General features: G+C 42.1%; 1 protein-coding gene across 1 annotated transcript in view; it reads left to right on the forward strand.

Annotated features, from left to right (window-relative positions):
• The first annotated feature begins 4421 nt into the window (after window positions 1-4421).
• The window catches only part of Osbp (oxysterol binding protein), a 42942-nt gene continuing 22736 nt past the window's right edge, over window positions 4422-24627 (forward strand). The window contains exons 1-9 of the mRNA XM_013029270.1: window positions 4422-4638; window positions 8765-9015; window positions 15888-16086; window positions 16319-16421; window positions 16810-16864; window positions 17034-17165; window positions 20446-20691; window positions 20946-21066; window positions 23414-23517. Of these exons, the coding sequence (XP_012884724.1) occupies window positions 4443-4638; window positions 8765-9015; window positions 15888-16086; window positions 16319-16421; window positions 16810-16864; window positions 17034-17165; window positions 20446-20691; window positions 20946-21066; window positions 23414-23517 (1407 nt within the window). The 5' untranslated portion in view covers window positions 4422-4442. The remainder of the gene's footprint in view (window positions 4639-8764; window positions 9016-15887; window positions 16087-16318; window positions 16422-16809; window positions 16865-17033; window positions 17166-20445; window positions 20692-20945; window positions 21067-23413; window positions 23518-24627) is intronic.

Below are 24627 nucleotides of genomic sequence, written 5' to 3' on the forward strand. Positions count from 1 at the left end.
CCCCCCCCCCCCCCCCCGCCACCTCCACCCTCGGTCTGCCCCGGCTTCACCCCCCTTCCGACAGGGATTGTTTGTTTGGGTGTTTTCTTCTGATTCTTTCTTCTTCTTTCGGGAGGTGGGAGGGGAAGAAGCATCTGTGTCTTCTTCCATTGTACTTCCGCCACCACGTGGGTGCAAGTGATCGATTCTGCAATCTGGGCACCCACTGGTGGAGGTGCTCAGGGGGCTCGGGCCGGAGAGCAGAGGCTGAGCACTGTTACCCCCCCCCCAAGAGCTTGTTTAGTGTGAAGTCCCGAGGCGTAGCTCTCTACAGATAGCGACACCCTACTTTCCCCAAATTCAAGGTTATTCGTAGCCCTTGATGGACCGGCCCCTGCGTGAAGACACCACACACTGGGTGGCCTCGGGATTCGGCCCCCTGCGTCCCACTAGCTCCGGGACACTGGCACCCAACTTTTGCATTCTGCAGAGTCTAGAATGGGAGATGTGCGCTCTGTTGCTGCTTTTATTTTTGTTTGTCTCATCTTCCTTAGGAATGGTTGGTTGTCTTTCCAATGTTTCTCTTACCTTTTTTTTTTCTTCTTCTTCTTCTTCTAGTTAGTGTTAAGTGGTATTAAAAGAGGAGCCTGTATCTTTGGTATGATTACTTATACTGCTCAGTGTTTGTTTTGGAATGGCTAATATACACTTAAAGTGACTCACAACCTGGTTTTATCATAACACGGTTTGGGGCTTATATTATTCTAGATAGAGGTGCTAAAATGGGTGATCCAGGGATAGGACATAATCATTTCCCAAGGGCTGGAGATTTCACATTGAGTATTTGGCTCCTAGCCACAGCGTTGGTAGTTAAGAGAGAGTCCCATCTTCCTGATGTGGAAACTGAGACTTAGCATGGAGGAGCCAGGATTCCAAACTACTTCCTTCACATCCTCTCAGGGAAAGAAATGATTACTTATCTATCCCAAGTAAGTATAGATCATGACTACAATGTGTGTTTTATACTAAAATTATATTTAAAGGGAAATTTTGCTTAGAATAATGACATTTCTAATTGAAATCTCTTTCTAAAGACAATCCTATTTGGAACCCCAAACACTGATATCTATCAGTAGCTCACTTTGTATTTCTTCTCCCCCTCACCACCACTGGCAGCCACTTTGCTAGCAGGAGCTAATGTGACCAACTCCTTTCCAAGCTCCATTGTATTGACCCTTCAGAATTTTGGGGAGAAATTGAGAGTTGGTGGTTGTTGGCATGAAAACATTACTTGTCCTCAGTAGATAAGATTCAGTAGATAGTCCTTCCTCATTGCTCAAGTGGCATTAATTGTGAACAGTTGTATCTTATCATTGGCATTATTCTATTTAGAATTTATTTCAATCTCAGTTTTTCTAACTAAGATTAGGTTGCAAACCTAAGATGTTTAGTTTGCCTTGAAATTTTTACCCCTACTCAAATTTATGTTTTCCTATCACCCCAATATTCAGATTCAAATCCTAGGTTAGCTCATAAATCACTATTTGCACTAATTCTCCAACTGTACATAAATTGAGGCTTTTGTTTGTTTTCAGTTCATCCCAGTTTTTGATTTATCTACTGTCTAGGCTAGTTGATTCTTATTCAGTACCAGTATTAATTTTGGATAGTAATGACTTATGTATTGCTGGGTTTTTTTCAAGTAGTTGTACCCACTTTTAATGTCTCTGTAACAAGAGCCAGTGGTGGTAACTGTCTGACTTTCTAAAACATACTAACCCGTATTTTAGGAATCATGCCATTGTCTTATCCTTGCTAACTAGGATGGTCCTATCCACAACCAAGCGACAGAGGATCTACAATATCAAATCATGTCTATACTACCCTCAAAATTGCAGTAAAGTACTGCCTTCCAACTGTATTCACAGTTTATTCTTCCTCTGGTTCCTGTTGCCCTCTTGGAATTAATTAGCCTATTTGTCATCCCTCCTGCTTTTCATGCCTTCAGAAACTGCAATCTGTATATAGACTATTTCCAAAATACCATTTTCCTTTTAACTGAGATCATGTGCTTCCTAGACCCTCACAAACTATCCTAATAGGATTTAGCAAGCCACTTCCTTCTGTTTATGTATTTGTACATGCCCAATTCCTTAGACACCTCACTACCTAAAATCTTACATATAATCATTGCTCTCAGACATCATAACAGGCTATCATATTTGTTTTCCTAGCTAGCTTCAGGAGATTGAATTACTATTTTGGCTGGTCTTTTTCAGGCAAGAACTTTCTAGCCAGAAAATACCACATCATGCTATAGGACCTTAAGAACTCTCCTTGTACTCTGAGAATCATGTTTTTCTGGCTTCTGAACTAATCACTTATAAGCATAGACACATCTACCTAACTCCAAGAGCATTGTAATCAAGCCTGTCTTTCTCCTAAAATCTTGCTATTTGTGAAACTGCTGTACACTTTCTTATTTAAGAAACTTCTTAGGGGCTGGGAAGGCGGCTCAGTGGTAAAGCGCTTGCCTTGCATGCCAGAGGCCCTGGGTTCAATTCCTCAGCACCACATAAACAAAAAGAAAAAAGCCGGAAGTGGCGCTGTGGCTCAAGTGGTAGAGCACTAGCCTTGAGCTGAAGAGCTGAGGGACAGTGCCCAGGCCCAGAGTTCAGGCCCCACAACCAGACCCCCCCCAAAAAAAGAAACTTCTTGGGCTGAGAAGGTGGCTCAGTGGTAGAGTGCTTGCCTTGCATGCATGAGGCCCTGGGTGCGATTCCTCAGCACCACATAAGCAAAAAGAAAAAAGCCGAAGTGGTGCTGTGGCTCAAGTGGTAGGGACGGCACCCAGGCCCAGAGTTCAGGCCCCATGACTGGACCCCCCCCAAAAAAAAAAAAGAAAAAGAAACTTCTTTAGTGCATGATGACCCAGGCAGAAGAAATTCCTAGGAATTAGTTAGTGGAAAGTGCTTATAAGTAGGAATATGATAGAAGGTCCAAGTACCACCCTTCAAATAGAAGGCAAGGGTGACAGACCTGTCAGCTGTGCATCTGTAATTCAGCCTGCATTATTCATAATGTAACTAAAGCTTGGGAATGGGAAGGTAAGAATAGAAAAAAAGGAGAAAAAACAACACAGGGATTCATGTTACAGTGTGGCAGATGCAGGGGATGGAACATAGCCCAGTCCATTGAGACCCCCATGTTGATCCCAGGCTGTCATTTTTGAATTTGGGGAACCAAAAACAGTCTTATGTGACAAACCAAATACCAAATCTGTCTTCCTAAGCCCAGTTAACAACCTTTACAAACATACCAAATCTTTGTTTTTGGAGATAAGGTGTTGCGTGTGCCACGTCTGGCATGTAGGAATTCTGGATGTGCCGGGTGTGTTTGGCCACTTGGCTCTATTGAAAGGGAAATGGTTCTGCTCTGTAATGTGGCAGTTGGCAAAGGACTTTGACCTCTTTATGTTCCAAGTTGGACAGAGTAAACTACAGTCAACATACAGGTCCCTGAGGATGACCAGCAGGTGGTGAAGTAATTAGCACAGTTTATACTGTATACTCAATTGTGCTAGTAGCTGGAAGCTCATTTTATGTGAAGTTTCTTGTAGCTTCTTGTCAACCAAGTAGCGCTGTGAAGTTAAAGTCAGTCTATTAATAGAGCTGTCAGTCAGTAGACATTGGGAAAATTTTTACACCCAGTCCTCTGGGTGAGGATCTGCTGAATCTTTCCTGGCTATTAATAGGATGGCTTAGGAGTTCCCACCAAAAGAAGTCTGTTGGCCTTAGTAGGCAAGAATGTTTTCCAGAAAGGTTAAAATGTCTGGTGATCCATTTGTGATGATTTTTTCCTTTACTGTCTCTGATAACTAGCTAGATGTTGTTATTACAAGCTATTTGAGCCATCGCCAATGTGTAATAGTCTAAACATTTGTGGTTTGCCTTTTTAAACACTTCTGAAATATGATTCTAAGCATGGTGTGACAGTTCTTATTTTGTGGTGATTTATAGTGAGGGGAATGCTCTACTGTCTATAAAATGGAGCTATTCCCAAGGAATCAAATTGCCATACAAAATTGTGTTGCATGAGGTTATTAAGTACTTTCTAACTTGCTAAGTAGTAATTATGGACTGCAGAAGAGCATGAGGAGACCTTTGAGGTCAGAATATTCTGTCTGTATATATTTGTCCGAACATTTTAAATTGTTGAATTAATAATATGTCCTTAAACTTTAGTAAAGCCTATTTTTAAAAGCTAATGGTGAGAGCAACAATAAGGCAGTAAAACCTGATTCAGAGACTTCTAGGAAATGTATCTAGAATTTGTTGATTCTCAAGCCCACTGAATTTACAAAGAGCTGAGAGTTATAGAGAAAAGTAGAACATGATGAAGGATAAACTATCACCTTTCTTTTTAGTTTATTTTTATCTCATTATTACAGGTCAAAGGCAGAAATGAGACATACCTGCCGTGGTACCATCAACCTCGCCACTGCGAATATCACTGTCGAGGATTCTTGCAACTTCATTATTTCCAATGGGGGCGCCCAAACCTACCATCTGAAGGCAAGCTCAGAAGTAGAGAGGCAACGCTGGGTGACAGCTCTGGAACTGGCCAAGGCCAAGGCCGTTAAGATGCTGGCAGAATCAGGTGGGGAGCAAAGCATGCTATTCCTGGGAGTCTTTCTGTTGACCTCTCTGTGCTGTGTCATCTGTCTGTTAGATGACTCATTCTTCTTATACAGTATTTCTCCTGGAGTGGTAGCTTTCGACTGGGGCCAATTTTGTGTATGCACAGGTGTGCATATGTGTACATACGCCAAGGACAGTTGGCGATGTCTGGAAATATGTTTAGTTTTTACTTTCGAAGAGTGGAGAAGTTATTGTCAACTAGAGAGTAGAGATGAACAATACTGCTAATCTCCCTCCAAAGCATAGGATAGTACTGCCCACAAAGAAATAATCTAGCCAAGATTGAAAAAAAAAACCACTGGAGATACATAACATTTTTTTCATTTGTTTGTTTAATACCAATCAACTACCTTAAAATTTTGAGACATAATTACTTTATGTCTAAATCAAGTGTCAAATCAGTTTCTAAATCAAATAGTGAGTTGTTAAACAACTTAACAATTTAGATCTACCCCAACTTTTCTCTTTTCTCCTGATAGCTTATTTGTTAGTTAAGTTGAACTCTTAATGTACACCAAAAAAAACTATGTATGTAGGGGCTGGGAAGGTGGCTTAGTGGTAGAGTGCTTGCGTAGCATGAATGAAGCCCTGGGTTTGATTCCTCAGTACCACATACACAGAAAAGGCTAGAAGTGGTGCTGTGGTTCAGGTGGTAGAGCTCCAACCTTGAGCACCGAGAAGCTCATGGACAGAGCCTTAGTTCAAGCACCAGAACCTTCCCCCACAAAAAACCCTATGTATGCAATATTTCTGTGAAAAGTCATTTTTGTATGTTACACTAAAAAGAAGAGTTTCTTTTATTATTGGGGGTGGGAGAGTGCCAGGCCTTGAACTCAGGGTCTTGCACCTGCTTGGCCAGGCACTCTATTGCTGAGCCACTCCTCCAGCTCTGCTGTTTTCTTATTTTAGAGATGGGATCTAGCAAACGTTTCTACCCTCTGGCCTTCAACTGTAATTTCATCTTTTTGAGTAACTAAGATTATAGATACGCACCACAAGTGCCTGGCTAAAGAACAGTTAATGGTTTTGATTTTTTTTCTTCAAGAAAAATGGTAAGATTTGCCCATAGTGTCTTCATACTAGCTTTTTTTCTTTTAGAGTGGGCTAGGGTCACTGATTGACTTTGCTGTCGCTTTTCTTCTTGTCATTCCCCATATTGTATTTAATGTCTATTAAGCAATGAAAAGAAAATTCTCTGTTTTGTGAACTTTTCAGTTACAGGTTATATTTTGACCCTGATCCTGTCTCTCTCTTTCACAGATAGGGCATATCTTTTCTTACTTCTTTTATTTTAATTTTGGTGCTGGTATTAGCTCCATGGCACTGCTAGGAAAGCACTTCATAGAGCACTTTTAGAAAGTGTTGAGTATAAAGTGATAGAGCATAGCTCTCACAGCACAGCTTCCCACTTGCTATTGGAGTAGTAGTTTATATAAGACTTTGTATTGCTTTTATACTGGTGCTATTGTCAAATGAGTTCTTCATCATGAAATTCTTGAGCTGTCCTTGAGAAGATAAATTGATTAAACTTACTTCTCTGAAGAGGAAATAAGAATGGCCAATAGACACATGAAGAAATGCTCAAGCTCGCTAGCCATAAAAGAAATGCAAATCAAAACAACATTGAGATTCCATCTCACCCCAGTTAGAATGGCTATAATCAAGAACTCTAATAACAACAGATGCTGGAGGGGATGTGGCCAGAAGGGAACCCTACTACATTGTTGGTGGGAGTGTAAACTTGTTCAACCACTTTGCAAAGCAGTATGGAGGTTCCTCAAAAGACTCCACATAGAGCTCCCCTTTGACCCAGCAGTCCTACTTTTGGGCATTTACCCAAATGATCACAAACAAGACCATACTAAAACTACCAGCACCACTGTATATATTCAGCATTATTTACCATAGCTAAGATATGAAACCAACCCAGATGCCCCTCAGTAGATGAATGGGTCAAGAAAATGTGGTATAGGGACTGGGAAGGTGGCTCAGTGGTAGAGCGCTTTCCTTGCATGAATGAGGCCCTGGGTTCGATTCCTCAGCACTACATAAGCAAAAAAAAAAGCCAGAAGTAGCACTGTGGCTCAAGTGGTAGAGCACTAGTCTTGAGCTGAAGAGCTGAGGGACTGCCCAGGCCCAGAGTTCAGGCCCCACGAATGGACCCCCAAAAAAAAGAAAAAAAAGAAAATGTTATATACATATACACACACATACGTACAATGGAATTCTGTGCTGCCATCAGAAGAATGGCATTCCCCCATTTGTTAGGAAATGGAAAGATTTGGAAAAAATTATATTAAGTGAAGTAAGCCAGGCCCAAAGAAACATAGGTCCCATGGTTTCCCTTATCTGTAATAACTAATATATGTCTGGGACAAGCAGAAAAGGTCAAAAGCTATATATGACCATTTTTTTAAGATGAAGTTAAGTGAAATGAACCCCAAGATAGGGACACAAGTGGTTTTTTCATTCTTGCTATTGTTCTAACATATTTATAAGGTACCATGTGATTTTTTTTTTGCTTTGTATGTTTATCTCTCACATATTTGTTTTCACTGTATTTGAGGTCAGTATAATTGAGGGAGGGGAAGGGAAAAAACAAAATGTTTAGATAGGGATACAGTTTGACCCATTGTAACAATGAGATGTACAAGACACTATGTTGAAAAACGAACTTTACAATTTAGGTGGGGGGGAGTACAGTTGTGGAGTTGGGAGGGAAGGGATGGTAGGAAAAAAACAAAGGAGAAGGCAACAATGCTTGAAAAGACATGTATTCATTGGGGCTGGGAAGGTGGCTCAGTGGTAGAGTGCTTGCCTTGCATGCATGAGGCTCAGCACCTCATAAGCAAAAAGAAAAAAGCTGGAAGTGGTGCTGTGGCTCAAGTGGTAGAGTGCTAGCCTTGAGCTGAAGAGCTGAGGGACAGCGCCCAGGCCCAGAGTTCAGGCCCCACGACTGGACCCCCCCCAAAAAAAAAGACATGTACTCATTACTTTGTTCATGTAACTGTAACCTCTCTGTACAGTATTTTCACAATAAAAAACTTATAAAAATAGGGGCTGGGAAGTTGGCTCAATGGTAGAGTGCTTGCCTCACATGCATGAGGCCCTGGGTTCGATTCCTCAGCACCACATAAGCATAAAGAAAAAAGCCAGAAGTGGCGCTGTGGCTCAAGTGGTAGAGCGCTAGCCTTGAGCTGAAGAGCTGAGAAAAGCGCTCAGGCCCAGGGGTCAAGCCCCACGACCGACAAAAAAAAAAATAAGTTAAAAAACTTATAAAAATAAATAGATTAAACTTTTAATGACATGGACTTGGTCACAGAAGTAGATTCTGATTCACAACCCATTTTTCAGAGGGCTCACTTATCACCAGACAGAGAATGGTAGATTTTCTTTTTTTTTTTTTTTTGTTGGTCGTGGGGCTTGAACTCTGGGCCTGGGCGCTGTCCCTCAGCTCTTCAGCTCAAGGCGAGTGCTCTACCACTTGAGCTACAGCACCACTTCTGGTTTTCTGGTGGTTTATTGGAGATAGGAGTCTCACGGTCTCTCCTGCCCGGGGTGGCTTTGAACCACGATCCTTAGATCTCAGCCTCCTGAGTAGCTAGGATTACAGGCGTGAGCCACCAGCGCCCGGCGAGAATGGTAGATTGTCATAATAATTATCTGAACTATCTGGAACTCTCAAGGTAACGTTTAAAGTCTCAATAATACAGTTCCTAATTCCAAGAGCCATTCTTCATCATACCTACCAAGCCAGTAGTTCTCAAACTTCAACTTTTGGAATACCTGAGCAGCTTATTAGAAATACAGATTCCCAGGCCCTGTCTCATACCAGCTGAACCAATCAATGTCTCTGGGAGTAGAACCAGCAACTTTGCACCTTTAAGAAGCACTCCAGATATTTCTGGTGCAGGTAGTCAATGTACCACATTGCAGGGAAATTGTGTGGTCATGACAGGCCTGCAGTCACTCAAAAGGCCCAGCAAGAACAGTGTCAGTTGGCTTGTGGACAGAGTAGGTAGGGTTCCAACTCTTGAGTCCTGGCCCTGGAGTCGTCCTATAACTTACCCTTTGTATTCCTGCAGATGAATCAGGAGATGAAGAGTCTGTCTCACAAACTGACAAGACCGAGCTGCAGAATACCCTCCGAACCCTCTCCAGCAAAGTAGAAGACCTGAGCACATGCAATGACTTGATAGCTAAGCATGGCACAGCCCTGCAGCGTTCCCTCAGTGAGCTGGAATCCCTGAAGTTGCCTGCTGAGAGCAATGAAAAGATCAAACAGGTCAACGAAAGAGCCACACTCTTTAGGATAACATCCAATGCCATGATCAATGTGAGTGCAGATGGTGTCTCTGTTCTTTTTGATTCTTTCCCTCTGTGAAACATAATTCTTACCCCAAAGCTGGATTGTAATTGATAAAGCCCAGAACATTAGGTCCTGCTTCAGTGCTCAAGGGCTTTAAGTTACATTGTTTGTTTCATGAAATAGAAAAGGCTTGTGAAGATGGAATGACTTTAGTGCTCTGCTCAATTGATCAGGAGGACATTGTTTATAGCCTGGAAGTTTGTTAGGAGTCCAGGGGTCCAGCCCTGCTTCTCACCAGCAGGGTATCTGCTGATCATAATTGTTGAGTCCATCAACCTCTTTAGGATGTCTTCTTCATTTGCTTACTTTTACCTAGTTTAATCTTTCAGCAAAAGATCACTGTAGGTCCTTTTCAGTGTCATGTTCTTTAGCTTCATGTTGGGGTCCTCCTCCTACTTGGCTAATAGATTCTGGCATGCAAGATAGTAACTGAAGGATTAAGAACTAGCAATAACACAGAACTAGTTAGTCCCATCATTAGTCCTTAATCTCATAAGCATTTACGTTACTAAGACAAAATACTCAACTTTGGACACCTTTCCTTTAAAAAGAAGGAGCAACAGTATTTCTGCCTCTTAGCCGGGCGCTGGTGGCTCACGCCTGTAATCCTAGCTACTTAGGAGGCTGAGATCTGAGGATCGAGGTTCAAAGCCAGTCCGGGCAGGAGAGACCGTGAGACTCCTATTTCCAATAAACCACCAGAAAACCGGAAGTGGCGCTGTAGCTCAAGTGGTAGAGCGCTCGCCTTGAGCTGAAGAGCTGAGGGACAGCGCCCAGGCCCAGAGTTAAACCCCAAGAACCAAAAAAAAAAACCAAAAAACAGTATTTCTGCCTCTTCACGATTGCTATCTTGGGTGGCTGTCATTTGTTTCCAGTATATTTTAGCTGCTTGGGTGCCAGACTCCAGGTAAACATAAAGCATTGCTGGTATTACTGATATATTGACGGTATGAAATGAATACATGGTTTTAACAATGCTGTTTTTACTTCTACTGGTAATTTATTCTCACTAGGCAGGTTAATGTAGCTCCCTTCTTATAAAAACACTCAAAGACATTTCATAAGTAAGAAGAGTATCCTGTGAGAAAAAGTTTTCAGGCCTCTTTGCCTAATTAAGTGGGATGAAATTACCTCACTAGTGCCAGATTTTCCCTTGCTTAAGGAAAGACAGTAAGATGTTTGCTTAGAGCTAGTTTACTTTACATGGCTCTAAAAGATCAAAGAACTTTTCCTGTGACCAAGATTTAGAATTTTCTTACTCTGCCCTTTTGTTACTTGCTTGGAGTTGTGATACCTTCATTTCAATACCACATTCTGACATGCTGAACACTTTGTTCTTTTCTTTTTTGTTAGTTGTGGAGCTTGAACTCAGGGCCTAAGTGTTATCCCTGAATTCTTTTGCTCAAGGCCTAGCACTCTACCACTTTGAGCCACAGCTCAGCTTCCAGTTTTCTGGTTGTTCATTGGAGTTAAGAATCTCATAAGCTAGGGCTGGGAAGGTGGCTCAGTGGTACAGCGCTTGCCTTGCATGCATGAGGCCCTGGGTTCGATTCCTCAGCACCACATAAGCAGGAAAAAAAAGCCGGGAGTGGTGCTGTGGCTCAAGTGGTAGAGCGCTAGCCTTGAGCTGAAGAGCTGAGGGACAGCACCCAGGCCTAGAGTTCAGGCCCCACGACCGGACCCAAAAAAAAAAGAATCTCATAAGCTAGATTCCAGTGGCTCATGCCTGTAATCCTAGCTACTCAGGAGGCTGAGATCTGAGGATCATGGTTCAAAGCCAGCCTGGGCAGGAAAAGTCTGAGATTCTTACCTCCAATTAACCATCAGAAACCAGAAGTGGTGCAGTAAGCTTAAGTGGTAGAGTGCTGGCCTTGAGCTGAAGAGCTGAGGGACAGTGTTCAGGCCCAAAGTTCAAGCCCCACACCTCCCCCCCCAAAAAAAAAAAAAGAAAGAAAGAAACAATCTAACACACTTACCTGCCTTGGCTGGCTTTGAACCTCAATCCTCAGATCTCAGCCTTCTGAGTAGGTAGGATTACAGGTGTGAGCATCCAGCACCCAGCCCTAGTCAGTTCTGATGCCTATACTTTTCAGGGCTTAGTCAGCTGTTTTTTTTCTCCAAATTGTTGAACTTTGTACTAACTGCTTTCTTTTCTGTTCCCCTTGTGATTAAGAAAACCTCATAACTTCAGAAATCCTAATACCAAAAAAAAATCCTAATACATTTTTGGTTATTTTCTTTTTTTTTTTTTTCTTTTCTTTCCTGGGACTTGAACTGGGTATCTGATGCTTGCTTTTGTTCATTGGCTGGCGTTCTACAAGCTGAGCTACACCTCCAACCCAAATAATAAATATTTTAAATAGAACAATCTTACTGTATACTTTTCAAATAGAATGGTAAGGACACAATGGTCTACTGAGAGTGAAGGCTACTTTGTAATAAATGGTAGGTGAACACCTCATTCCATAACAGCTTTTATTTCCTATTATAATATGAAATTTTTTCTAAAGAAAATATCAGATTCATAAAACTGAAACTATTTGGGCCCTATCTCTTGAAAATGTACTCATCTTTGTTCCTTGAGGAAATTCTTCCCTAAGTTTTATGTGTCCTAAGTTTTAGAGTTTGTGTTAAAGAGAATGATCCCTTGGAAGCCAGAGATGTATTCTGGGGCTGGGGGTGTTGCTCAGTGGTAGATTCCTTGCCTAGCATGCACATAATCCCAGGTTCATTTCTCAGCACTAAAAAATGAAAATACACACACACACACACACACACACACACGCACACACACACGCGCACACACACACCATAACAGAGATAAGCTCTGTTTTCCTGTTTTCTTCCTCTGTTCTCCCTTAAGCCTTAAGTATGGTATGAATAAAAACTAAGTCTGCTGTGGTTAGGGGCCCACACCTGTAATATTAGCACTTGGTAAGCTGAGCAAGAGGACTTTGAGTTTGAGGCTAGTGGGGTAATTTAATGAGACTGGTGATAGAGAGAGAGAGAGAAATAGCCTGCTCATGCATCACAGCTCTAAATGGGCAAAGTTTTTTTTATTAAGTTCTCAAAGCATTTTATTACAGATATATACAATATGTTTTGTGTTGGTCTTGGGGCTTGAACTCAAGGCCTGGGCGCTGTCCTGGAATTCTTTTTTTCTTCTTCTTCTTTCATTTTGGTCGGTCATAGGGCTTGAACTCTGGACCTAGACGATGTCCCTGAGCTCTTCAGCTCAAGGTGAACACTCTACCACTTGAGCCACAGCACCACTTTCAGTTTTCTGGTGGTCAATTGGAGATACGAATCTCATGGACATTCCTGCCTGGGCTGGCTTTGAACTGTGATCCTCAGATCTCAGCCTCTGGAGTAGCTAGGATTATAGGCATGAGCCACCAGTGCCTGGCTCTTTTTTTTTTTTTTTTAATCATTGTTATTATAAAGGTGACTTACAATTGGGCTACAGTTACATAAGTTGGGTAAAGCACATGTTTCTTTTTGGACAATCATTCCTTCCCATCCCCATCCACAAGTTGTATAGTTCAATATGTCTAGTGAATACTACTGCTGCATTTGTTCACCCTTTCTTCCTCTATTTCTGTGCTCCTCATCCTCTCAAAGACAGATAAACAAGATGGAAAGAAACGAAAACAGTAACAAAGAAAAAAACCTCTTGTTTCCATTTCTTGCAGTTCATTCGGATAAATATTATTTTATATAATCAGCTACATATAGGTGTTATGCCTTTGTAGTCCTCTCCTAAGGGTTTCTTCCTTTGGTCTCATTGTGTGTAAATGCCTAGAGTCCTGTATAAATTGGCAAAGTTTTATGAAAGAATACATATCACTCAATTTTGTGATTGCTTATGAGATAGCTTTTCTCTCTACCAGATTGAATAAATGGATGCCGTAAGTATATTTACTGGCTAAATGAGTACCTAGGAGTTCTACTCTCTGCCAAGTGAAGTCCCCGAGGGCAGTTGTGGTCCCTGGCCTCACAGAATTTAATATCTGATGAAGGACCAGTTTTGAATGGATCTTGCTGGTATACTCTTAAGGACCGTAATAGCGTGGGCACTGGCTGCTATAGCATAGCACATTGGAAGTATTTAAATCAGACTACAAGGGCTAGAGAAGATAATACTTCAAGTAAATTCTGAAGGAACAATGAAAGGCTTCCATGAAAAAATACAACATAGAGGTCCGGGCCTAGATCCCAACTGCCTCCTTCATCTTCTGCATAACCCAGGGCAGCCTGGGTTATGTGACCCAGTTTGTTATCTGTAAATGACTTTTATACTAGTAGACGTTTCACAGTATTGTTGAAAGGTTTTTATTAGATAATTGATGTGAATTACTCAGCAGAGCACCTGGCATATAATTGTCTAAAATTTAATTACAATCAATATTGTTAAAGGAAATGAGAGAGAGACGAGTTTGTGGAGTGGTGATGTGGTATGTATGTGGACAACATTCTCCGCCCCCCTCTTCCACAGTCTGGGAAGTAGAACAAGGAAGTGGATTGAGGTGAGGCAGAGGAAGGAAGGAGTGCAGATGCTGCTGCCTGGGCTTGCAGATGAGACTGGTTTTGATGCAGGCATAATTGTAGCAGCTAATTGAATGCTTACTCTTAGCCCTAAGTGATTCTAATTGCTTTACATGGAAAGCAGCTACTCTTGACAGTAGTTCCTAATGTAAGCTTTGTATATAGATTATGAAGGTGAGAATGGAGTGGAGCCCCAGTGGCTCAGTTCTTAATGTGGATATGTGCTCTATACTGCCTGTGGAATGGAGAACAGAAAGAAATGTACAAGTTTAAAACAATAATAGTTCCCTGGGTTCGATTCCTCAGCATCACATAAGCAGAAAAAGCCAAAAGTGGCATTGTGGCTTAAGTGGTAGAGTGCTAGCCTTGAACTGAAGAGCTGAGGGACAGAGTCCAGGCCTAGAGTTCAGGCCCCACAACCAACTAAAATAATAATAATAGTAGTAGTAGTAATCCGTAGATCTTGGTCATTGAATATGAGGAAGGAAACAAAACCAAAAGGACACCCCTTAGATGACTAGATTGGGCAGCTGGGAGATCCCGGGAGCTGGTTTTAGCATAGGGAGAATCAATAGAAGAGGCAGAGGCATCAAGACAACATAGTCCATTCAGTTTGGAGCTCATTGCTTTTGAGATTACTCTCAGCCATTGAGTCTAAACCTCAGTGAGTGACATGTTAGAATTCCTGGGTTAGCCATTGACCTGTGGGCAGTTGTTGGCACCATGGTAGTAGGCATTCTGTGTACCTTTTAGTTTCTCTATAATGGGAAATTGACTCAATCTTATGTCACTTCCTTTCATGTATTTATTTTGTAAACTTTATCAAGATCTATTATGTGTTAGGAGGTAGAGATCTGAATAAGCTATATAAAATGTGGCTGTAATGTTGCTCATGATCCATCTGGACAGACAGTCACAAACTGAAGTGTGCTAAGTGCAAACTAAAATAGAAAAGAGACTGCTGCTTTTAAGACTAAGGGCAAGTGTCACAGAAGAAATATTAACTGTAGATTTTTCTTAGAGAAAGTGGATAGGTACGTGCGCTATAGGCCGAGTGAGGAGCATATGCTGAAGTAGTAGTCCTTTAAGAAATCTGTGTGGGGCTGGGAAGGTGGCTCAGTGGCAGAGCGCTTGCCTTGCATGCATGAGGCCCTGGGTTGGATTCCTCAGCACCACATAAGCAAAAAGAAAAAAGCCAGAAGTGGTGCTATGGCTCAAGTGGTAGAGCGCTAGCCTTGAGCTGAAGAGCTGAGGGACAGCGCCCAGGCCCAGAGTTCAGGCCCCACGAACGGACCCAAAACAAAAAAAATAAAACAGTGGGGCACTGGTGGCTCACGCCTGTAATCCTAGCTACTCAGGAGGCTGAGATCTGAGGATCGCGGTTCAAAGCCAGCCCAGGCAGGAGAGACCGTGAGAGTCCTATCTCCAATAAACCACCAGAAAACCGGACGCTGTAGCTCAAGTGGTAGAGCGCTCGCCTTGAGCTGAAGAGCTGAGGGACATTACCCAGGCCCAGAGTTCAGGCCCCACGACCGACCCAAAAAAAAAAAATCTGTGTGTCCCCAAAACAGTAAGCTTCTCTGCCAATGCCTTCATTGCAGGGTCGGGGTCCAGTATATCTGCCTGGAGAGGGGGGATACAGGGCAGGTGGTGTGCATACCAGGAAGAGCTCTGTGTATTCATAACCAGTAAGCAGAACTTGGTTCTAATCTTAGGGAAGAGCTAGAAAAGGGATTGTGATTGAGATGATAAGATTTGTGTTTTGTCTCCAGATCCTTTCTCTGGTCCCTCAAGTAAGCTTCAAATTTTTAAGGTCAGATGTTTTTCTTAGTGATCAAAATAAAAGAAAAATGTTTTCCTGAATCTAATTCAGTGCAGATTCTCTACTCTTGCTGTCTAAATTCCTCGGCTTTGAGCTTAGTCAAGAGTTTATCGAAAGCAGTTATCCTGTACTTTTTCTCATTTTTGTCTCAGTCAGATCACTTCTGGTGTTCAGATACCTGCCCTTTGTGATTGTACCACAAGTACCTTGCCTGGGTTTACTGCTCACTTGGCATTTGTTTGGTCCTCATGACCAGGAAAATATATGAGAACTCTGACAACTATGTTTACTCTGTTTGACCTTGATTGCAGCACAAAGTGACTTTTCCCTGATTTTGTGGAGTAATAGGAAAAGTCTTCACTGTCATGTGCCCACAGAACTTTCTAGAATAAAGTTACTTAATGAGCTTATGGAGGCCAGAGGGGAATCTCTGCCTAGTTGGAGTGATACAGTTAACACTTTGTCTCTATAGGCCTGCAGGGATTTTCTCATGTTAGCCCAGACCCATAGCAAAAAGTGGCAGAAGTCATTGCAGTATGAAAGAGACCAGCGTATCCGATTGGAAGAGACCCTGGAGCAGCTGGCAAAGCAGCACAATCACCTGGAGAGGGCCTTTCGGGGAGCCACAGTGCTGCCAGCAAACACTCCTGGCAGTGCTGGATCTGTGAAAGGTAAGAGATGGATTCTTGCATAGCTCATTCTGATAGTAACCAGCTAGTTGCTAGAACTCCAAATTCTCCACAACTAATGACTAATGTAAAGTGCAGTTTGAACCATTTATTTCTTCCGGTTTACCACTGCTTTACCATTTGGTACCTTGTGATTAGTATTTAAAAGAACCATCTGTACCAGGCATTTGGTAAATATAACCAGAGAAAACAAAAACCATTTTTCTTGTTGTAGATCAGTGCTGCTCTGGTAAGGGGGACATGAGTGATGAAGATGATGAGAATGAATTTTTTGATGCACCTGAGATCATCACCATGCCTGAAAATTTGGGCCACAAGTAAGTTGTCCTAGTCTGTTGAAGGAAATGAACATCACAGATCATCAAAAGTTTAGAAACTAGCTGGGTACCTATGGCTCACGCCTGTAATCCTAGCTACTCAGGAGGCCAAGATCTGAGGATTGTCATTCTAAACCAGCCGGGGTAGCAAAGTCTATGAGATTTGTACCCCCATTTAGCCACCAAAAAGCTAGAAGTAGAGGTAAAGTGCTAGTCTTGAGCAAAGAGCTCAGTCACAGTGCCAGGCTCTGAGTTGAAGACCCAGGACAGACCAAAAAGAGAAAGAGAAAAAAATATGCTTTGATATTCTGCCTTGTAAATAACCATTGACGGCAAAACTGTAATTTTGGCCTTTGTTCTAATTCTCTTGTGCTTCCCATCCACACAGACGTACTGGCAGCAACATCAGCGGGGCCAGTAGTGACATCAGCCTTGATGAACAGGTATCTATTCTGTGGAAGTTATAGAAATCTGGGCATTGGGTGGGATTCCCAAGGTTTGTTTGTGAAATGCTAAGACAAACAGCATTTTTAGCATGGGGGAAGGGAAGGTGGCAAATAGTGGATTTTCTGTTCTTTGTGGCTGATTGAATAGCTTTGTGTTTGCTCTCAGTACAAGCATCAGCTGGAGGAGACCAAAAAGGAAAAGAGAACAAGAATACCATATAAGCCGAACTATAGTCTCAACTTATGGAGCATCATGAAGAATTGCATCGGAAAAGAACTCTCCAAGATCCCCATGCCGGTGAGATCCTCTCAGCCTCTGTGAGAAGAGTACCATTGTGAGAGCCTGGCCCACTTAAGTGGCAGTTTTGATCATGGTCTTTAATTATTTTTATAGTCATAAACTCTTAAACAAGCTGGTTTAGTTTTGGCTGTGGATTCAGTATTACTTCCATATCACGTGGAATCAGATGCGTATGTTCAGTAACATTTATGAGCAAGGGCTCAGCAAGGGCTGAGGCATGCCAAATAAATACATCATTGTCCCATTTTCAAGAAGCATACAATTTAAAAGAGCCATGAACACAGACAGCCAACACTATTTTAGTATTAGTGTTGTGGGAAGTGCTATACATACAAATGTTTAGAGAACAGAGAAGCAAAAACAGTGCATTCCAACCAGGAAGATAAGGACTGTCTCCATTGTGAATGAAGATGGAGTTTAGGCTGATCTCTTTGCTTCCAGTCCTGTTTTCTTCATTCTGTCCACACTGCTGCCAGAATGACCTATTTAAAATTAGAGGTGTGGTCATGTCATTCCTCAATTTAAGTCATCCCTTTGCTGGATCCTTGTTGCTTTGAACATAGTCCAGATTCCTTTGTGGGTTTGGTATGGTACTTCTTCCACATGCCATATATATCCAGTGTTCTGCTCAGTAGGACTGTTGTCAGGTACTCAGAGATATCTTGTCTTTTCCTTAAGAGCATTTACATACTCTGCTCTTTCTGCTTGAATCCCTTCCTTCTTTCCTGCCTGCTTTCTGTTTACCTTCTTCCCTCCTTCCCTCCCTCCCTCCTTCCCTCTTTTTTTTCCTCCCCTTTTTCCTTCTGTCTGTTTCCTGTCAGTCCTTATGACTTCTTTTGCTGTGGCTAAAACCCTTTTCTTCTGAATTCATGTACAATGTTGCTTTCCAGTAAACCTGTCCAATACAGGATGAGTTATTTCTCCTTTGTGCTCTATCATGTTAGACTGCACAGTGTATTTAATTTGCTTATTCATTCTACAAGTGTAAATTAGGTGTCTCCTCTTTGCCCAAGGTACCAGTGGATACAGGTTCAACTTATAAGTCTAAAATATATTGCTTTGGACCAAAGTAGCAAACTAAAGCCCTTGAGCCAAATCTGGCAGCAGACTATGCAGTCCACAAGCCAAGGATGTTTTCTTTTAAATGGTTGAAATGGAGGAAAGCGAGTAAGATACTTCATGAGATTAAAGTCCATAAAGTTTTATTGGAACACAATACTCATTCATTTAGATTTTTTGTTTTGTCAGTTATGGGGCTAAGTTGTAGGAGGGCTTTGAGATCTGGAGTCTTGGTTTTTGTGGGTCATTGGGCTTGAACTCTTGGCCTGAGTGCTGTCCCTCAGCTCTTCAGCTCAGGGCTAGTGCTCTACCACTTGAGCCACAGCACCACTTCCAGCTTTTTCTGTTTATGTGGTGCTGAAGAATCAAACCCAGGGCCTCATGCATGCAAGGCAAGCACTCTACCACTGAGCCACCTTCCTAGCGCCCTCATTTAGATCTTGTTTGTGGCTGCTGCCATGTTGCAACAAGTGTTGTGTGGTGTGACAGACCACGCGCTCTGAAAGCCCTTTGCAGAAAAGCTGGTGAAGCCTGGCCTTACACAGATCCTGACTTAACTCATTCTTCTGTTAAACTCCGGAAGTCAGTTGTCCAAAGATACTACTCCACAGAGTCAGGCTCAGGCTTCCTTCTGCCCTGTCACTCTGCTGCTAGGTGGCCTCCATTCTTAGGTGCACCCTGATTGCTGCAGTGTGAGCCATCAAGGTCACATTGCAGTCAGCTGCAAGATGGAGAAAGAAGCCGAGCAGGCTGTCTTTTAAGGCTGCTTCCTGGAAATTGCATAATCCATTAATCTCTTAAATCTCTGTGGCTAGAATTTATATACGGGCATAGCTAGCTGAAGGAAAATGGGGAAGGGGTATCCCTTCCCCATAAGGTTCTGTCAATAGCCATTATTTGACAGGCAGAAGTACAAAAACATTTTCCCTATCTTCTTGGGGCATAAGGACCAGTATATGATTTCTGCCTCTTCATAGACTTCATTCCTCATGGATAGGATTTGTATCTTATTGCTCATGGAAAACAATTAAGGTATGTGGGATTTGTGGGTTTTTTTTTTTAATGTTTGACTTGGGTTGGGATTATAGCTCAGTAGTACAGTGTTTGCTTATTGTGTTCAGGGCCTTCAGTACAGCAAAGGAGTGTGTGTGTGTGTGTGTGTGTGTGTGTGTGTGTGTGTGTGTGTTAAACTACTGACAAGAAAAGGCTGTGCATTAGACCCACTTGCCTGGAGTATTAGATGCCTTCAAGGAAGTAGTGGGCAGGTAGGTGAGCAGGTCTTCACAGTCTTGGGAAATGCAGTTTCCAATTAGACATGGGTCTTCTGGGCCTAGGGACCTTTCCATCCTGCCTTACTTCCTTAATGATACTGCCATTAAGATTGTACAGTTCTAGCCGGGCGCTGGTGGCTCACGCCTGTAATCCTAGCTACTCAGGAGGCTGAGATCTGAGGATTGCAGTTCAAAGCCAGCCTGGGCAGGAAAGTCCATGAAACTCTTACCTCCAATAAACCACCAAAAAACAGGAAGTGGCACTGTGGCTCAAGTGGTAGAGTGCTAGCCTTGAGCTGAAGAACTGAGGGACAGCGCCCAGGCCCAGAGTTCAAGCCCTACGACCGACAAAAAAGAAAAAAAGAATTGTACAGTCCTATACTTTTCATCTGCAAATCAAGTACTCACCCTTCCCTGGCTTTGTCCTTCCTGCATCACTGGAAAGCTGAGCTCTCTGGGCTGTTTTTCAGGTTTGTGTGTCTGTTGGAGTCTGGCTGGGCTCCATTAGTACAAGACACTGGTAGGAGATCAGAGCTGGGAGGAAGAGTATTTCTCCCCTTGGGCAGTTTTCTGGCAGCATCTGAGTGGATCTAGTTTTCAGTGGACTGTCTTCCTCTTTCACATGATTTGAGTTTTGTCCAGATCTCCTCAGCCTCTGGCTGTGGCAGTGCTTCTGCATTTCTTTTTTCTTCCCTATGGCCTCCTGCTGTTCTTCATTTCTGGGTTTTCTTGTGGCTGCTCAGCTCTCCACTAAGCTGTATAACGAGTTGCTGCTTCCTTCCATTTAAATACTCATTCATTTGTTTCCTTATTTAGCCTCTGAGAGAGGCCAGTGATTTGTTTTTATCAACTCAGCTCTCAGTAGCTGTTTCTCTACCTGCAGAGTACGTGAACTGTCTGATATAAATGTCTGGAAAAATGTTTGACAGCTCTTCTTTCCCTTACAGGTGAACTTTAATGAGCCCTTGTCCATGCTTCAGCGCCTTACTGAAGACCTGGAATACCATGAGTTGTTAGACCGAGCCGCAAAATGTGAGAACTCTCTGGAGCAGCTCTGCTATGTTGCGGCTTTCACCGTGTCCTCCTACTCTACTACTGTCTTCCGAACCAGCAAGCCATTCAACCCACTCCTCGGGGAGACCTTTGAGCTGGACCGGCTAGAGGAGAATGGGTACCGATCCCTTTGTGAGCAGGTACCAGAGCACCACCACCATAACACGTTTCCTTTCTGAGGACAGGAATGAGGTTTTGGTTGATCCTCCAGAGGGAATTGAAGGATATGTCAGTCCTGTCATCCCTATCTGAGAGTCTATTCTGCAGGCCCTGCTATTTACCTCCGATTGCCGGTATAATGTCAAAGGAAACGTTGGGTGTTTATCACTAGTTAATAGGGAATGTCTTTTCCCTGTCCTTTCTGCCTGCTCACTTTAGACCTGATGCCTTCCAGGTGAGTCATCACCCCCCTGCTGCTGCGCACCATGCGGAATCCAGAAATGGCTGGACATTACGTCAGGAAATCAAAATCACCAGCAAGTTTCGGGGCAAATATCTCTCCATTATGCCCCTCGGTAAGACCACCATCCCTAGGAGGGAGGAGTGAGAGGTTTTCTGTCATGGTAGAGGAAGTTGCTGGATCAGTTCTGATTGGGGCACTAAACCTTACACCTCGCTATCCAGCTTTGGGGAGGTGGTTGAATTTCTCAGCTATCAGTTTTGTTTCCTAACGCTTTGTTGGGGATTCATGTGTAATTTTTCATAAGGAATATTGATCCTGTGGTTTTATTTTCTTCAAATGTCTTTTCTTGCAGTTGTCTGGCTTTGGTGTCAGAATAATACTGAGCTCATAGATCTGAGAGGTGGGGGTAGAGGAAGAGCTATTGATAAGAGATTAACGATGTATTTAGGCAAATATTTTGAAGGTGTTTGTGATGATTAACTGAGATAATGAGTGAGGAAAATGTAGCACAGAGCCTGGTTTATGGCAGAGTTGCATTTATCACTAATGTTATTGCCATCATTGTTGTCACCAGCCAATCTACCAGAGTTATTTGAATCTTTTCTACAAGAAAGTAAAGACTCACTCTCCTAATCCACAGCAAGTCTGTGTTCTTTTCACTAGTGCTTACAGAGGAAACTTAGTTATTTTGTTAATACAGTTGATCAAGTGGCACTGTGGCTCAACTGGTAGAGCACCAGCCTTGAGCTGAAGAGCTGAGGGACAGCGTCCAGGCCCAGAGTTCAAGCCCTACAACTGACAAAATTAAAAAAAAAAATACAGTTGATCAGATTACCTACTATTTATTTGTAAATATAGACATGTACATACATTATTTTGAATCCTCAGTTACCTATGGTCAAAGTACTGATTTGGGTTTGGTAATGATTTGACATCAAATCATTGGATCAGGAACCTATATCAATGGGCACATATTATATTTGGAGCATTTTACTGGGCAAATCAACATTACCCAAGTCTACAGAAAATAAAACCAAGGCCTTGGGAATTTAAAATAGGGTTGAATACTGTAATGCAATTCTGATGCTAACAACCAGAGTTTCTGCACACTGTATACATGAAGCACACAGTCTCCAACAAAACTGTCCTTGCTTCAGATACAGACCACAAATTTGGGATTACCTAGGCCACTCATGCTTTGGACCAACTAGTTTGGGAGCTCACACAACTCCTTCATATTTGATAACTTATTAGAATGACTCATAGGACTCTGGGAAGTGCTATACTTACGGTTTTACCAAATCAAAGTTACTTAAATGAAGAGAGCCATACGGTGTTGTCTGGGAGGGTCCTGTTCACAGAGCTTACTTATCTTCTCCCTACGAGCAGGGCACATCACCCTCTCTTCATGCTGACATGTCCACTAGTTTGGTTTCCAGGGCTTTTATTGGGGGTTCATTGACCGAATTATTTTCCATATGATTAAATTCAATATCCAGTCTTCCTTTTGGAAGTTAGGGAGTTGGGCTGATACCAAATGACTCCTAGCCCTGACTTTCTTATCACATGGTTGATGTTTTTGGCCTGGACTGCCTTCTACCTGAGTTTCCTCATTGGTGTAGCTATCAGAGGCTTGCCTGGAGTCATCTTATCAATCTTACCAATACAGAGTATCAGGCCTACTGGATAACAGATGCTTCCTATTCCTTGAGAATGATAGGGGTTTAAAGGTTCTCTTGTGGAAGATATGAACAAAGACTGGATAAAATTCCTTAATATACAATATATTAACAAGTGATAGTGCCAGGACTGAATCCAGCTATAATTCCAAAGCTTTGGTTTGTCCACGCCTCTATTTTAACTACTAAAGGCTGTGGATAAGTGATTTCTTTAAGGTCACACAGCTAGTTAGTTATTAATAGCAAGTCCTGGCCACCATAATGATTAACCATGTGCCCTTTTTATAATGGAGTTTCACTTTTTTTCTCATTAGGACATGTTTGACTTGTTCCTATGCATATATTTTGCAATTGGTTTTGGGAGATCTAGTTCCCTAGCTAAGAGATATCAGCTGTTAGTGTTTATCATTATTCAGCTATATGTTATTAATACATTTAAAAATCAAGAGGGGCTGGGAATGTGGCTCTGTGGTAAAGTGTTTGCCTAGTATGCATAAAGCCCTGGGTTCCATTCCTCAGTACCATGTAAACAGAATAGGCCAGGAGAGGCTCTGCGGCTCAAGTGGTAGAGCACTAGCCTTGAGCAAAAAAAGCTCAGGAACAGTGCCCAGACCCTGAGTTCAAAACTCATAACTGCCAAAAAAAAATCAAGAGAAGAAAAAAATTCAATGCTTCCAACATTTAAGAAAGATATGTACATTTTTTTTTCCATTCTTAATTTTAGTCTGTATAGCTCTGTTTTTCTGGTATGGCCTAATTTGTATACCTCTCGGTGTTTAGGTACCATCCACTGTATTTTCCATGCAACTGGGCACCACTACACTTGGAAAAAAGTGACCACAACAGTGCATAACATTATCGTGGGCAAGTTGTGGATAGATCAGGTGAGCAAAGTTACCCACGTGCTTCTGAAATTCAGAACACTTCTTCATATAATGTCTGCTTTTAAGACAGAGGAACTGGCCTCGGAATGTTGCTGCTGCTTCACTTATAGCCCTACCGTCACGTCTCCAAGCTTTTGTATCACAAATAATTACTTAAAAGTGGCCAAAATTAACATTCATCAGTGACAACTAGGACTATATTAGGCAGTACAAAGAATAAAGACTTAATAAACAGCACTTAGCTGGGCACCTGTAATTGTAGCTACTCAGGAAGCTGGGGTCTAGCAGGTCATGATTTGAAACCAACCCAAACTGAAAACTTCTCCAATTAACCAGCAAAAAGTAGGGCTGGAGGCAAAGTTCAGTGGTAGAGCACCAGCATGAACAAGAAAGCTGAGCAAGTAGAAGAATGAGTTCAAGCCTTGGTACCAGGAAAAAAAATGTTTTTAATTATTTAGCTAATTAACTAAATTAATGAACATGGCATTCTGCTTGAGCCTACTTTCACCCTTGGCATGACTTCCACTCTTAATCCTTCCTTGTTCATGAAACATCTATTGCCAGATGGTGCACTAGGTACCAGGGTTAAAGTATGTGACAAAATAAACTAGAATAAGGGAAGTACTAAGGTTTTTTTAAAAGAATTCCATTAGCATGTACAAGAATGCTTTCATTGGGGCATTTTTGCTCATTCTCACTCTAAGACTTGTAACTGTTAAGATTGCCTTTAAGACAATGGTTGTAGTAAATTCAGAAAAAGAGAATGCTATCTTCTGAGCAGTCAGGAAGAGCTTCATACTAGATGGAGGAATTAAGCTGGATCTTTCAAGAGCAGTCTGGAATTCAGAGGATAGAAAGGAGGCAAAAAAAAAAAATGAATAAAGTCTAGAAAGCCCTGTCATATATAACCTTGAAACTATGTGTACTTTGATTTAAGCAGAGGAGTTCAGGAAGGGTGCTCTTTTGAGGGATTGCATGGGAAGGTAAATTATTATGTGAATTCCATTATATATTCAGGTCAAATCCTGCCACCTACCATGTGACACATAAAGCAAGTGGTATTAATCCCAACCTGAAATGACAAAAGTTACAAAAGATTCTACAGCATGG

The sequence above is a fragment of the Dipodomys ordii genome, unplaced genomic scaffold, assembly GCF_000151885.1.
Source record: "Dipodomys ordii isolate 6190 unplaced genomic scaffold, Dord_2.0 Scaffold117, whole genome shotgun sequence".
In the NCBI taxonomy this organism is placed as follows: Eukaryota; Metazoa; Chordata; class Mammalia; order Rodentia; family Heteromyidae; genus Dipodomys; species Dipodomys ordii.